The 16,529-nt window shown below is 38.1% G+C and overlaps 1 protein-coding gene across 3 annotated transcripts in view; it reads right to left on the bottom strand.

Annotated features, from left to right (window-relative positions):
* Window positions 1–16,529, bottom strand: part of FIRRM (FIGNL1 interacting regulator of recombination and mitosis) — a 50,648-nt gene that overhangs the window by 12,386 nt on the left and 21,733 nt on the right. For 2 of the 3 annotated variants that reach the window (XM_065935666.1, XM_065935668.1), the window contains exons 10-16: window positions 11,614–11,678; window positions 8,365–8,513; window positions 7,994–8,123; window positions 6,714–6,900; window positions 4,466–4,548; window positions 4,065–4,116; window positions 2,477–2,566 (exon numbers count right to left, since the gene is read on the bottom strand). In XM_065935666.1, the coding sequence (XP_065791738.1) occupies window positions 2,477–2,566; window positions 4,065–4,116; window positions 4,466–4,548; window positions 6,714–6,900; window positions 7,994–8,123; window positions 8,365–8,513; window positions 11,614–11,678 (756 nt within the window). The remainder of the gene's footprint in view (window positions 1–2,476; window positions 2,567–4,064; window positions 4,117–4,465; window positions 4,549–6,713; window positions 6,901–7,993; window positions 8,124–8,364; window positions 8,514–11,613; window positions 11,679–16,529) is intronic. The other variant, XM_065935667.1, reaches the window with a different exon arrangement.

Raw genomic sequence — 16,529 nt, 5'->3', positions numbered from 1 at the left:
TGAGGCAGCTGCATGAAAACCAGCTAAAAACAACACAGGAGCCATGGAAAGAGCACAGACTTGGGAGCAAGACAGATCTTATGTGAATCCTAGCTCAGTCATTTATTATGTGTGAGCTTGGAGAAGGTCTTTAATTATCCTGAGTTATTCAATCTTCATCTGTAAAATGGACATGATAACATATCATCTATCCCACAAGGCTGAGGTAAGGATTAAAAGAATTAAAGTGCCTATTACAAAACCTGGTCCATAGTATAGTCTGAAAAGATACAGGTTTCCCTGCTGCTTCCTTTAAGATGCTGGATTATGTCTTAAGAGAAAAGGAAAAAAAGGTGACATGACATGATAGAAGAACTAACACTTGTTAAATGCTCACTTGATGCATATATACACTCTATATCTCCTTGAGTCTCACAACTGCCATCTAAGTAATAATATTTCAATTTTAGGATTAACTAACTCTCCCAAGGACTCTCAGAACAAAAATTCAAATTCAGGTTTCTAGTGTTATACAGTAACTTGAATACAGCAGGAAAAATCAGTATTTGATAAATGAAGGAAATGAAGGAAAATGTTACAAGTAACCCCTCATTTATCCATAACTTCATATCTGATAGTTGCAATTATTTGGAAATTTCAGAATAAACTGAGAAGTATGTAAGAGATCTCTAAACATACACTAGAGTTTGTTATAACAAACCTTCTAGAACTCACTTGGGGCTAATTCATTCTGAGTTGTATTATCCTAAAAGTTAAAATTTCTCAACTCTGGGAAAAGAATTTTATTCCTATAGAGTGAGAAAATGGGAGGATCTCTTCCAAATCCCACTTCTCCAGGAAGGGCCTGCCAGGTAACAGGGCTTCTAGGAAGAACCATATACCAGAAACCAAGAGTACAATCTTTGATAGGGGAGTGGAAGGTATTAAAATTGCATTTAGAGCAGACAACTCTTCAGGAGTTTGAGAAGCATGAACAGCAACTCTAACCTGTTTTCTGGAGGGCTATGAGGTGGGCCTGCTGTGCTGTTCTGCCTTGGAGACACCTAAGGAAGAGGACCAGAAGGTCAGTGTGGCTCCTCGCTGCCCTACCATCCTCTCTTGGCAAGAAAGCAGGCATGGACTTGGGGTAAACCCTCTTGTCAGAAATAACTCAGCCTTTATTGAGTACCCTCTAAACTTGGCACTATGCTAAGTATTTCGTATATATTATCTCTAAATCCTTATGAAAATTTTCAAAATAGTTACACATTTCTGTCACTTTGTAGGCAGGGAAACAGTTTCAGAAACAATGACTTGCCCAAGGTCATAGTAAGTCAGGATTCACACCAAGGCCTTTAACCCACTTCACTAACCTAGTGTTTCTCCAGCTTGTATCCATGTCAGAATCATGTAGGAATTTAATAATAACAAAAGCAAGTTACTGAGCCTCCCCTAACAGCCATACCCATTCTATTCACAGGTTTAGGTCCTGGAACTTGTATTTTATAAAAAGCTTGTAAGAGCTCCAAAGTGACTAATCCAAGGGACTACACCAGGCTACCAAAGCTTCTATAACCGGAGAATCTGTCATGCAGAGCTTGTCTTCCTCACAATGGCAAACAACTAAGGCTCATTATGCTTCCAATTTTCCCCAGGAAGTTCAACTTGTTTACTTTGAAAAAGAAAAAAGATATCATTTTCATTTAAAGCATAAGTAATATTCTAGCTCTTCAAAATAAGTTAAAGGGACAGGGGATACAGAACCATTTCATTCCAAGTATCTTAAATGTATTAGAAATAAGAAGAAAGAAGACAGAGTTAGATGTACTGAACCTCCACCTACTCCTCCGCCATCTTGTTCTCTCAGAAGACACAGTTAGAATGATTCTCTGTAACTTGCAGCAAAGACACTGACAAAGACCCTCTCCTTGACCAATCTTAAGTCAAGCTCTTCTTAGCTCTCTTCTTGAGAAGCCTTTGACCCTGGGCTTGTATTCATCTTTTCTGGGTCTTGCATTATCCAGTTTTAGCAAGAATCATACCTAAATTTAGAAAGAATCCCTCACCTTTAGTATCTGATCATCCTGGTCTGTGTTCAGCAAGAATCTGATCAAATGACCCCCTTACTTATGATGTTTCCTTTTAGGAATTTTTATCCATGGACTCCTACCCTGCTTCTTGACCCTAGATTCACACTAGTCTATGCTGTATTCAGAACTGAGCCCAGTTCTACACTGAAATCTCTTCTCTCCTATTGCAACAGCTCTGAATAAAATCTATTTTTATCACTTTAACTCCTGTATAGCTCTGGCTTTTCTTAATCAAAATCTAAATCCATCTAAAAGCAATAAGCAAAGCAATCAATACATTAAAAATTTACATTCAGATCATGTCAACATTTACATGTAGAATAAACGGGAGTGAAAAAGCCTTCAAAAGTATCTGAATCCAATTCTCAGCAGCTGCTCAAAGACAGTGACAAAGATGATATCCTTGCCTGTTGGGGTGGGGCCATGAAGAAGAAGAGACGCCTCAATAGTATTGATAGGTTGTTGAGCTGATAACATTCTCCAGGGCAAGATTTTATCTGGGAAAAGACAGGAGAGAGAGCAGAGATCAACACTTAAAATCATAGCTTTTATAAGCTTTTATATGCCAAAATATTAACAACAGCTCTTTCTGGGAAATAACATGGATTTTTGATTTGGCACTTTCCTCTAATTTATTCTCTTCCATGAACCTAGATTACTTTTGTAATATGGAAACAATTTTGATATGTTTAAAAACAATACTTTGGAATTTCTATTTCTAATTAGCATTTTTATTATAACTTGATATGTTAATCCCCCTACTGAAAGATAACTTGTGAAATTTTTTTAAGTCTAAGCACAAAAGCACAGCGGTGAATATAACTATAAGATGGAAGCGTAATTAAAAGAATTTAAAATTCCTATCATAATGTGCTAGGAAAGCTTTTATTTAAAGTAGTTATGATACAAATAACATAAAAGTCACTGTTTTGTGCAAGATGTGATGAGGATTTAGAAAAAAATTGGGTAAGCACTCCAGGCCATTAGCCATGGAGACATAGATGTCAGCTGCCTGGTTATCATGCACCTCAGTGGATTTAGTCTACAATATCCTTATAGGGTAAACCAAGAAATATATGAAACAATGACTCTACTGAAAAACAAAAGACACATGGCCCACATAAAATCTTTTCAAAATCCAGAGACTAAAAACAGAACAAACCAGTCATGCCCATCTTATATGGAACAAAAACATCTTGGTATTTAAAAGCAAAAGATCAACACTGAAAAGATTAACATAAGTCATCATTAATTTTCTCTTTGTATCTATTCACATTACTTCTTTACCCAAAAAGTATCAATTACTATCACATTTAGTCCCTCTCAGAAAGAGATACAACAAAATCAAGAGTCAGAATGTCTAAGTCACATTAGAGAGGGGTTGGGGCAGGAGAGAGGGGCCCGGAAGAGGGAGGGAGTAAGGAGGGGAGAGTAAGAAGAACTCTGGGTCATCAACATTAAGCTAACTCCTATTCTCTACTTTGTATTCAATTTTAAATTTATCCTCAAACAACCTAATTTTTCTTCCCCAGATCAATGAAACTCCATAAAATTCTGAAAATATGAGACAATTTCCCCAGTGTTACAATCTTTCAAATATATCTTTCTCAATAGCATCAACATTGAAAGTAAAGTGTTAGTCACTTGGTCGTCTCCGACTCTGTGACCCCATGGACTATAGCCTGCCAGGCTCATCTGTCCATGGAATTCTCCAGGCAAGAATACTGGAGTGGGTTGCCTTTCTCTTCTCCAGAAGATCTTCCTAACCCAGGGACTGAAACTGAGTCTCCTGCATTGCAGGCAGATTTTCTACTATCTGAGCTACCACAGAAGCCCAGCATCAGCATTAATGCAGAGTAAAGAAACTAATTTATTGTCAAAATCATTTAGCTAACATGCTATTTCTCCTTTTGATATTCACATTCTTTCAGATTATCATATCCCTAAAGGAAATGCATGGAAGTTGAATGTTTTAGGCTTCATAATTCTACCTACCAGATGGGCCATTATGGTCACATGATGAGCACAGAGTTCAGCAGTCCCATATCTGTGACAGAAAGAGAAGGCAATCTTCATACAACTATTTATACAATTATTCAGAAAAGCAAGATGAACTACCATAAAGCACTAAATACTCTAAACTGCAGTTACTTCCATGGCAAAGGAGTATCACAACATACAAAACTACCTAAGCTATAGGTTCTGTTGATCTGAGCCAAAGAAAGGAAAGAGGGAACTCAGTCCCTAATTCAGTGCTGTGGTATGAAATCAAGCCATTTTGGGGGGCTGTTAAAGGATTATCAAGATTTAATCTTCTATAAACTTACAAGTATAAAGTCACTTACTATCAATCACTACAGTAAACCAACCCCCAAATTTTAAAGAGTATGTTGTACCGAGCAAGGAAGCACCATGCGTCCATGGCCAGCAAAGAGGTGATCATATTAGCACTAAGAACAGCATTCAACAGAGCAGTGTCCTAATGAAAATCAAATAGTTATGATAAATCATCATTAATATAACATTTCTCAAAACAACAAAATACTGTCACAATCCAAAAAAACCCAACAGATCCTCAATAGGAAAGCTCTACTTTCTAGTGTCTGAAAGAATCTACGTTGCCATCCCCTCAACATTTATTGAGTACCTACATGTTCAGCACTGGACTAGGCTATGGAGATGCAAAGTGATTGTCAATGTGGTAACTCGGTCACTAGGCTCCACAAAAATCCTCTATGTAGGCTGAAGTCTCTAAAATAATATATGTAATATACATGTCTATACTTCTGTTTCTGTCTTAACCTATTCAAAGACAATATTTAATATGTGCTGAATATTACCCATTTATAATATCATAAATGATACTGATTTTTAAATAAATTTTAAGAATGTTTTCCCCAGAATTTTATCAATATCTTTTCTAATCCAATTCCAGTGAAAAGGGACTTCCCTGGTGGTCCAGTGGTTAAAAATCCATGCTTCCACTGTAGGGGTTATGGGTTCGATCTCTGGTTGGGGAATTAAGGTCCTATGTGCTGCATGGTGCAGCCAAAAATTTTTAAAAAGTCAAAACAAACAATTCCAGTTTAAAAAAACAAACACATTAAGCCTACGATCTGTAAGAGACTTGGTACTACATTCTGCTATTCTCTGTTTCTTTTTAAGAAACTGAATTAGGTGAAATCATACCCATTTTTCTTCTTCTCACACTGTCTTTCCATACCTTTCCACCCCAAATGTTTTCTGAAGTATTTTAGCTAAATAGTACATCTGAATACTACAGGACTCTTAAAATTACCATTTCCTAAGACCCAACTGAATTAAAGCATAAAATGTGCAAGCTGAGAGAATGACACTCAAAAATAAATACACATTTCTGAGTCATATGGTAGTTCTATTTTTAGTTTTTAAGGAACCTCTATAGTGGCTGTATCAATTTACATCTCCACCAACAGTGCAACAGAGTTCCCTTTCCTCCACACCCTCTGCAGCATTTATTGTTTGTAGATTTTTTTGATTATTGCCATTCTGACCAGTGTGAGGTGATACCTCATTGTAGTTTTGATCTGCATTTCTTTAATAATTAGTGATGCCGAGCATCCTTTCATGTGTTTGTTGCCCATCTGTGTGTCTTCTTTGGAGAACTGTCTCTTTAGGTCTATTTTTTGAAGACACATGCACCCCAACATTTATTACAGCACTATTTACAATAGCAAGGACATGGAAGCAACCTAAATGTCCATCAACAGACGAATGGATAAAGATGACAGGGATATAGATACATATGGATAAGATGACATGGGTCATTTGTGGAGACATGCATGGGCCTAGAGTCTCCCATACAGAGTGAAGTAAGTCAGAAAACAAAATAACATATATCATCACATATATGTGGAATCTAGAAAAATGGTAAGATGAATCTATTTACAGGGAAGGAACAGAGATGCAGATGTACATAACTATACTCAGGGATGGCAGTCGGGGTGGAGGTGGGTGGATGAACTGGGAGACTCGGATTGACGTATGTGCACTGCCATGTAAAACAACTGTGGGAACCTGTTGTATAGTGATGGGAACTCAGTTCAGTGCTCTGTGGCGACCTAGATGGGGAGGATGTGGTGGCAGCGGAGTTAACAGAGGGAGGGGATATATGCATACATATAGCTGATTCACTTCACTGTACAGCAGAAACTAACCAAATGTTGTAAAGCAACCATTAGTGCTCAGTCATGTTCAACTCTTTGCGACCCCGTGGACAGTAGCCCACCAGGCTCCTCTGTCCACGGAATTTTCCAGGCAAGAATACTGGAGCGGGTTGTCATTTCTGTCTCCAGGGGATCTTCCTGACCCAGAGATTGAAGCTGCATCTCTTGCATCTCCTGCACTGGCAGACAGATTCTTTACCGCTGCACCACCTGGGAAGCCCGAAAACGACTATGTGCTGTGCTAAGTCACTTCAGTCATGTCCGATTCTATGTGACCCTAAGGACTACAGCCTGCCAGGCTTCGAAAGCAACGATACCCCAATATAAATAAATACATACACATTCATTATTCCCACACTTTCTTCTATATCTGATTCACAGTTTCAGTGAAAAGAAAGCAAAAGTAATCTCAGCTTAGCCCTGCAACTGACAAACTTACCAGTTCAGGGAACAGTGAGGGATGAAGGGAAGCAATAAATGTGCACAGATGAACACAAACATGCTGATACAAGGTGACAGCCACCTCGGCTTGCCCCTTACTCTTTACTCCCTGTAAATGAACAGGTAGAGAGAGTTCACCAGAACACTGCTCAAAACTGGAGAAAATGGCTTTGAGGAGAGACACCCTGCAGGGAAATTGAGAACATTGAACCCAACGTTATTAACATTTAACAATTAGTGGGTATAATAACACTACAGAGGGTTATTTTAGCAAATACAAATGTCTCAAGATGTATATACCAGTCACAGTTTCTAATATATGTGACTATGTATCCATGTATCCATAAAAATAAAATACAGTTAGAGAAATCCTTTAAAGGAGAATTTTCCTATACATCTTTTATCATTTACAAAGTGATTAACAAAATACAGAACTGTACAAAGTCTAAGACAAAATTCATCAAGCAACCTGAAACTTAAATAGCTAAACTAGGTATCATATATAAAATAAAAAATAGGTCCTATTATACAGACAGAGAGGGGTCATTTTAAGATTGAAATGGTTTAAGAATTCTTCATAGAGGATTTAAATAATAAATTAAAAATAAGCAAAATATAATCGGTAATGATGACAAAGCCTGAGTAAAAGGCAGACAGGAATCACCAGTCTGACAGAAGCAAGGTATATGTGTAGAAAACAGGATAAGGGGCAAAAGTTAATGATGACAACAGCAGATTTTAAATGCGAAGCTGAGGACCTGGGACATTATGCTTCAGTTGCTGAGCAGGAGAATTGGAAGCTCAAAAAGCTGGGGCTTAGGAAGACTAACCTGACAGTGGTACACAGGATGCCACTAAAGGAAAGGATAAAAAACTAGAACACAGCAACAGCCAAGGCATAGGAACTAAAGCCTGATATTAGGAAGAAGAATGAATACAAGGGAGATTTCCCAGGGGATACCTTATAGTGTCCAAGCATTCTACTTATCAGAGCTCATCTTTAAATGTTATCAACTACATCTCTACTACATTCAATGTTTATTAACACTATTAGGAAATACCTTTTAAAAGAGTGAACAAAATTAAAACATTTTCAGCGCCTGTCATAGATTTATGTGTTTTATATTTTTATTAAGTAGCAATATGTATGAGGTCTACATAGTAACTATTAATTAGAATATGTGATATAACAAAGAATTTAATTTCAAGGTCATTGCAAACAACAGTGCATTCTACCATCGTAATGTGATCGGAGATAAACAACGCCGTGCCCGTCACCTGGCTGGAGCTTCTGAGACTCGGCTCTCTGTGCACCAAAGGGCCTGCACCTCCTCAGACCGAGAGGACAGCTCATCCATGACGACAACCAGCAGCAGACACTGGGGAAACTGCAGCTCACACGGCAGCTCTTCACGCGGTAAAAACACATTAATTAAGTTACCAAACTGGTAAAACATACTCTATATAACTCTGATTGCTATATTTAAAAAAATATAATTTTTTTAAAAAAAAGTTAGAAATATACTCCAAGAAAAGAAAGTAGAAGAAACCTTAAAGAAAATTTTTAAAACTTAAAAAAAGGATGACTATGTAAGGGAAAATTACCATGTGTCTCACACATTTAACATTAAATGTGTTTTGAAGCTTACCTAATTTACTGTCCAAAACCACATCCATGAAAGGCTGGAATGTGAGAAGCTGACTGATGAGTGGACTCAGTGTAACCAGGAAAGTACCGGCTATTTCCTCCTGCTGTGCTTTAGAAATCCCAGCAGCATACAGGCTTGGAGGAAACCTACTAGAAAGGAAGGGAAAAAACTCACTCACTTAATAGCTACCTTCTAATTTTAGCCAGAGGCTAAGTACTACAAAATCATGTTCTTCTAGAAGTGAAAATCTATTTAAAAATTAAGTAGCATGTGTTTTATAAAACAAAACTCAAAGTACTGAACTGATACCAAAATTGTATGAAGAACCTCTGAACTAAATAACATGGCTATAATTCTACAAAACTAAAACTAAAAGTTTATAATCTTAGAGAAAATGTTAGTATTGTTTTGATGCATTTTAGTACATTGTTGACAATGATATTCTCAAAAAAAGTTATAAAAATATGAACCAAATAACTAATAAAAATATATGTAAGAAAGATACTTCTGATAAATTCTGGATTAATTACTTCTATTGAAAGTTGTTTTCAAATAGGTAGAAGGCTAAACTGATGATGAATTAATGCCTGGAAGCAAGAGCTTTACAAGAACAAACTATACTAACACTGAAGGAAGACTCAAAGACTTTCAGAGAAAATGTCTCAGTAACTGCAGTTTAAACTAAACTTCATCAAAACTTATGTGAAATGAGATACATATTCAGTATATTTTGCAGTGTTAATTTTAACTATGTCAAACTTGACAGAAAATGAGAATACCCTGTCAGGAGATGACAGCATTTAAAAGGAAATCCTTAAGATAAACACTTGATATTTGGCAAAGGAAATGGCAACCCATTCCAGTACTCTTGCCTGGAAAATCCCATGGATGGAGGAGCCTGGTAGGCTACAGTCTATGGGGTCACAAAGAGTAGGACATGACTGAGCAACTTCACTTTCACATATTTTATTGACGTATAGTCAACTTATAATGTTTCAGGCACACAGCAAGGTGATTCAGTTATACACATAAATATACACATTTATTATTTTCCAGGCTATCTTCCATTATAGGTTATTACAAGATATTGACTATAGTTCCCTGTGCTATGTTGCGTGTTGCATATCCATTTTTTAAAATTAGAAATCTAGCACTCTATTCATACTAAATCAACCAAGTGGAATCAAAATGTCATAAATTTTTTAGTTAGGCAAAACTTCCTAAGTTTTCTAAAATATATATATTATTTATGGTGAAACAGATCACCAGCCCAGGTGGGATGCATGAGTCAAGTGCTCGGGCCTGGTGGGCTGGGAAGACCCAGAGGAATCGGGTGGAGAAGGAGGTGGGAGGGGGATCGGGATGGGGAATACGTGTAACTCTATGGCTGATTCATATCAATGTATGACAAAACCCACTGAAAAATTAAAAAAAAAATAAATAAATAAAAAATATATATTATACACACTACTTATATATATGTATCACAAAAGCTTTTTTACTACACTTGATAAAGGCTTGAATAAGAACATCAAAAAAGAAAAACGGAGACAAAGAAATTGGAAAATATAAACTAAACGGGAACACTAACTATGAAACAGAAAACCCCAGTCTGTTTCATTTTTTTCTATATACTGCATATATACATATTTATTCTGAAGGTTATACAGACAGAATTTGCTAATGGACTAGATGAGGGGTAAGAGAGTAGAGAAACATCAAAGATGACAGCAAGGTTTTTTGGCCTGGTCAATTTGCAAAACCAAGTTACAACTTAAACTGAAATGAGGAAGCTTGGTGGGGGGTGGTGAGGAGGGTCAGATGACACGGGTTGGAATCAGTCCAATCATGGTTAGATATTAAAGGGAACAGATACACATTTAAAGTCTTGAAACTAAATGACCACAGAGAAGAGAGAAGAGCCTGAAGACTGAGTGCTGGGGCACATCCATCTTGAAGTAGCTGGAGAGACAAGGAGGAACCTGCTGAGAAGGGAGGCTGCATGGAAGTCAACAGAATGGAGTCTAAATGACAGGGTTATGCACTGCTGACAGATTACATAAGATGAGGCCTAAAACCGTCCATTAGACATAGCAACATGGAGGTCACTGATGACCTTGACAAGAACTGTTCTGGTGATGTGTCAGAATGGAAAATCTGATTGGAGTAGCTTCAAAAAAGACAGTGGTATAGACAACTGTTTTTAGGAGTCTTATTGTAACAAATGCAGAATAAGGGGAAGGTGCTTCTTCGCAGGAGGATGCAGAGTTGAGACTGCTTTATGTTATTTTTAAGATGGGAAGAAAGCATGCTGTATACTCATGAGAATGATCCAGAAGGCAGGGAGGACTGATGATCCAAGAAGGAAAAGGAACAACTGTGATAGTGAGGTCCCTGAGCATGTGAGGGTGAAATCCAATGCAGAAATAGTGGCTGGCCTCAGATAGGTGCACAGTCAGTTCACTCTTGGGAACAAGGAAATACACGGGCCAAGCTACAGGCAGAATAGTAGATGTGTCAGAAGAAGAATGTGGAAGTTCTCCTTATATTGCTTCCATCTTTCTAAGTGACACAGGGTGAGGACACTACCAACCAAAAATGGGGAGGTGGTACTGGACATTTAAGATATTTAAAGAGATGAAAAGTTGTCTAGGAGACTAAATGGATTAAGGATTAAGGACTGCTGATGAATGAGCTGAGAGTCCTTTAGTGTCAAATCAAGGCTTCTTCTGAGGGTACCATCAATTTTAGATGTCATTCAGCCCTTATCTAAATTATGATACCCTTTCTGTAACACAGTGTTTTTTCCTAAGGTGGAGTCAAGTACTGCGTGACTTAAATCTCGTATAAAAATTAAGATAAAAAACAGTATACTGATACAAAATATATAAACATAACCTCTTTTTTTGCCTTTGGTATTTATTATCAGACCAATTATTCATCACTTGGGTATAAAATACTAGTTAGAATATAAACATAAATAAAACTAATATGGAATCTATTCTTGCAAAGCTTCCATCTCCATTAATTACTTTTAAGCAAGCATATAAAAATCCACTAAAACATTAAGAAAAATTACTGATGCTTGATTTTTTTTAATTTAATTGGAGGCTAATTACTTTACAATATTGTAGTGGTTTTTGCCATACAGTGACATGTGAAACTTGATTTCTGAATGATGTACACTAAAGGGCTGCATGGCTCAAATGGCTCTATTACATGTTAATGGTCACATAGCATTCTTCTTACCTGTATATCTGAAGATAAAGCTGGTGCAACGTACAGCAAGAATCAGAGAGGAAAGGAAGAAACTCCTAAAAATAAAGCAACTCTCTTCACTTCCTTGTACACAATATGCTTTGCTAAAATATATATTTTTTCATCAAAGGCATGCAAAATTAAATAAAATCCTACATGTGCTACATAGGGAAAACAAATTTTCTTGCATGAAAATAAAAAGGAGAATGAGGCTAAGCACCTAAAATTCTTTACTGTTAACTATCAACACAACCACAATTAGTAGCTATCATTTAATGAACACGTCCAAGTGCTCAGTAGACATGTAATGACTTTACAAACATTACTTTAGTTCTCTAAGACAGTAAAGAATCTGCCTGCAATAAAGGAGATCCAAATTCAATTCCTGGGTCAGCAAGATCCCCTAGAAAAGGGAATGGCTACCCACTCCAGTATTTCTGCCTGGAGAATTCCATGGACAGAGGAGCCTGGTGGGCTACAGTCCCTGGGGCACAAACTGTCGGAGATGACTGAGTGACTAACACTTCAGAGGGTCTCTGGTGGCACAGACAATAAAGGATCTGCCTGCAATGTAGGAGACCTGAGTTCAATCCCTGGGTCAGGACGATCCCCTGGAGAAGAAAATGGCAACCCACTCCAGTACTCTTGCTTGGGAAATTCCATGGATAGAGGAGCCTGGTGGGTTACAGCCCATGGAGTCACAAAGAGTCAGACACAACTGAGTGACTTTCACTTTTCAAAAAATATAATGACATATTATTGTCCCCATTTTATAGACTAGAAAAGCTGAAGCTAATGAACCAAATAAACTGAGTCACATGGCAAAAAAAGAGTAAGGTTGGGATTCAAGTACAGTTGTGACAGCTTTATCCATTATGGTTATGTTGTATCTTAGAATGTCAAAGAAATAATTTTAATTGTTATAGGATATAGAAAACAAACTGATTATTTAAAAAATTTAAATTTCCCTGTAAGAAAAATAAACTAATTTTAAAAGGGTATGTGGTTGTTGTTCCGTTCCCAAGTCATGTCCGACTCTTCGTGACCCCATCAACTGCAGCACACCAGACTTCCCTGTCTCACACCACTTCCCAAAGTTTACCCAAGATCATGTCCATTGAATTGGTGATGCCACCAATCTCATCCTCTGCTGCCCTCTTCTCCTTCTGCCTTTAATCCTTCCCAGCATCAATGTCTTTTTCAACGAGTCAGCTGTTCACATCAGGTGGACAAAGTACTGAAGCCTCAGCTTCACCATCAGTACTTCCAATGAATATTCAGGGTTGATTTCCTGTAAGGCTGACAAGTTTGGTTTCCTTGCTTTCCAAGGAACTCTCAAGAATCTTCTCCAGTGCCACAATTCGAAAGCATCAATTCTTCGGCATTCTGCCTTCTTTACTGTCCAGCTCTCACATCTGTACATGACCACTGGAAAGACCATCAGTTCAGTCCAGTCACTCAATCATGTCTTACTCTTTGTAACCCCATGGACTGTAGCACGCCAGGCCTCCCTGTCCATCAACAACTCCCAGTTTTCCCAAACTCATGTCCATTGAGTTGGTGATACCATCCAACCATCTCATCATCTGTCGTCCCCTTCTCCTCCTGTTCTCAATCCCAGCATCAGGGTCTTTTCCAGTGAGTCAGCTCTTCACATCAGGTGGCCAAAGAATTGGAGTTTCAGCTTCAACATCAGTCCTTCCAATAAATATTTAGGACTGATCTCTTTTAGGATGGACTGATTGGATCTCCTTGCAGTCCAAGGGACTCTCAAGAGTCTTCTCCAACACCACAGTTCAAAGGCATCAATTCTCTGGCACTCAGCTTTCTTTATAGTACAACTCTCACATCCATACATGACTACTGGAAAAACCACAGCCTTGACTAGACGGACCTTTGTTGGCAAAGCAACTGGGTGTTGTTTTTGCTTTGGCTCCATCTCTTTGGAAAGACCATAGCTTTGACTATACGGACCTTTGCCAGCAAAATGTTATCTTTGCTTTTAACACACTGTCTAGGTTTGTCATAGCTTTTCTGTCAAGAAGCCATCGTCTTTTAATTTCATGCCTGCAGTCACCATCCATAGTGATTTTAGAGCCCAAGAAGAGGAAATACGTCACTGCTTCCACCTTTTCCCCTTCTATTTGCCATGAAGTGATGGGGCCAGATGACATGATCTTAGTTTTTTTAATATTCAGTTTTAAGCTGGCTTTTTCACTCTCCTCCTTCACCCACATCAAGAGGCTCTTTAGTTCCTCTTCGCTTTCTGTCATTAGAATGGTACCATCTGCAAAGCTGAGGTTGTTGATCTCTCTCCCGGCAAGCTTGATTCCAGCTTGTAACTCATCCCGGCATTTCACATGGTGTGCTCTGCACATAAGTTAACAACAGGGTGACAACAAACAGCCTTGTCGTACTCCTTTCTCAATACTGAACCAGTCAGTTGTTCCATACAAGGTTCGAACTGTTGCTTTTTGACCCACATACAGGTTTCTCAGGAGACAGGTAAAATGGTTTGGTATTCCCATCCCTTTAATAGTTTTCCAGTTTGTATGATCCACAGTCAAAGGCTTTAATGTAGTCAATGAAACAGAGGTAGATGTTTCTCTGGAATTCCCTTGCTTTCTCTATGATCCAGTGAATGTTGGCAATTTGATCTCTGGTTCCTCTGCCTTTTCTAAACCCAGCCTGAACATCTGGAAGTTCTCAGTTCACATAATATTGCAGCCTAGCTTGGAGGATTTTGAGCATAACCTTACTAGCATGGGAGATGAGTACAATTGTCCAGTGGTTTGAACTTCTTTACTTCTGCCCTTCTTGAGAACTGGGATGAGGACTGACCTTTTCCAGTTCTGTGGCCACTGCTGGGTTTTTCAAATCTGCTGACATACTGAGTGCAGCACTTTAATAGCGTCTTTTAGGATTTTAAATAGCTCTGCTAGAATTCTATCTTTCCACTAGCTTTAATGGCAGCAGTGCTTCCTAAGGCCTACTTGACTTCACACTCCAGAATGTCTGGCTCTGAGTAAGAGACTACACCATCATGGTTATCCAGGTCATTAAGATCTTTTTTGTACAACTCTACTGTGTATTCTTTCAATCTCTTCTTGATTTCTTCTGCTTCTAATAGCTCTTTAACGTTTCTGTCCTTTATTGTGCCCATCTTTGGATGACATGTTCCTTTGATATTTCCAATTTTCTTTTTTTTTTTTAAATTTTTTATTTTTCAGTGGGTTTTGTCATACATTGATATGAATCAGCCATAGAGTTACACGTATTCCCCATCCCGGTCCCCCATCCTACCTCCCTCTCCACCCGATTCCTCTGGGTTTTCCCAGCCCACCAGGCTCCAATTTTCTTGAAGAGATCTCTAGTCTTACCCTTTCTGCTGTTTTCTTCTACTTCTTTGCACTGTCCACTGAAGAAAGCCTTCAGGTCTCCCCTTGCTATTTTCTGGAATTCTACAGTTGGTTGGGTGTACCTTTCCCTTTCACCTTTGCTTTCTGCTTCTCTTCTTTCCTCAGCTATTTGTAAAGCATCCTTAAAGAAACACATTGCCTTCTTGCATTGCTTTTTCTTTGGGATGGTTTTGTTTGCTGCCTCCTGTATAATATTACGGACCTCTGTCCATAGATCTTCAGGCACTCTGTTTACTAGATCTGAGTCCCTAAATCTATTTGTCACCTCCACTGTATATTCATAGGGGATTTGATTTAAGTCATACCTGACTGGCCTAGTGGTTTCCCCCACTTTCTTTAGTTTAAGCCTGAATTTTGCTATGAGGAGCTGGTGACCTGAGTCACAGGCAGCTCCAGGTCTTGTTTCTGCTGACTGTATACAGCCTCTCCATCTTTGGCTACAAAGAAGTTATCAACTGGATTTCAATAGGTCATTTGGTGATGTCTGTGTGTAAAGTTGTCTCTTGTGTTGTTGAAAAGGGGTATTTGCTGTAACCAGTGCATTCTCTTGGCAGAATTCTTTTAGCCTTTGCCCTGCTTCATTTGTACTCCAAGGCCAAATTTGCCTGCTACCCCAAGTATCTACTTTAGCATTCCAATCCTACAATGAAGAGGACATCTTTTTTTCATGTTAGTTCTAGGACGTCTTCTAGGTCTTCATAGAACTGAACAACTTTTAGCTTCTTCAGTACAATTAGGCACATTTTACTTCCTACATATCAGCAAATATCAGATGGGTAACTACCCAAAAGTACCACTGGAGCTAGGACCTCGCCATCATGTACCTCTGCCACTGAAATACACACCCTGCAAACTGCAGGGAACACAGTGTCAGAGCAGCCAAATACGGTGAGTGGTTGTGGCCCAGAGGACAAACTCAGCACACCAACCAGGATGGCGTGTGTCAGTAGTCAGTGTATCTGTCACGGAATTTTGACTAATAAACAATCATTGAAGATCCTTATCTTTTCATCAGAAAGGAGGACGACAAGGGCAAAAACAAATTCAACATAAACAATAGTTTTTTAATTACTAACATTTATTATTAATGCTATTTCTTTCACTGGCTGCTGTTAAGTATCCCCTGCTCTTCTCTCTAAATAATCTTCCTTGACAACTTATCTATTCTGTTCATATATCTGCAATTATCACTATGCTACCCTGACAACTCCCAAATATGCAGGTCTTAAAATTATTACACAGCTTGAACATTTAAACTTTAATATTAAAATTTTAACAGCCTACTTTAGAAACAATTTATCAACAGTAAAGATAAATTGAATTATCTTTTAAAAAACTGATCTGTGGCTTATAGAAATAATTTTGTTTATACTTACAAAGTAAATTTTTCAGAAAATTGAATAAAACTAGTAACAATATGATGGTAGCAACCTAAACAATATAACAGATGCTCAATATTTAACAAACAATATTAAACCAAAAACCCTA

Source organism: Muntiacus reevesi, chromosome 5 (assembly GCF_963930625.1).
Source record: "Muntiacus reevesi chromosome 5, mMunRee1.1, whole genome shotgun sequence".
Lineage (NCBI taxonomy): Eukaryota > Metazoa > Chordata > Mammalia > Artiodactyla > Cervidae > Muntiacus > Muntiacus reevesi.
The sequence above is the reverse complement of the archived record's forward strand: the minus strand, read 5'-3'. Positions and strand labels throughout refer to the sequence as shown.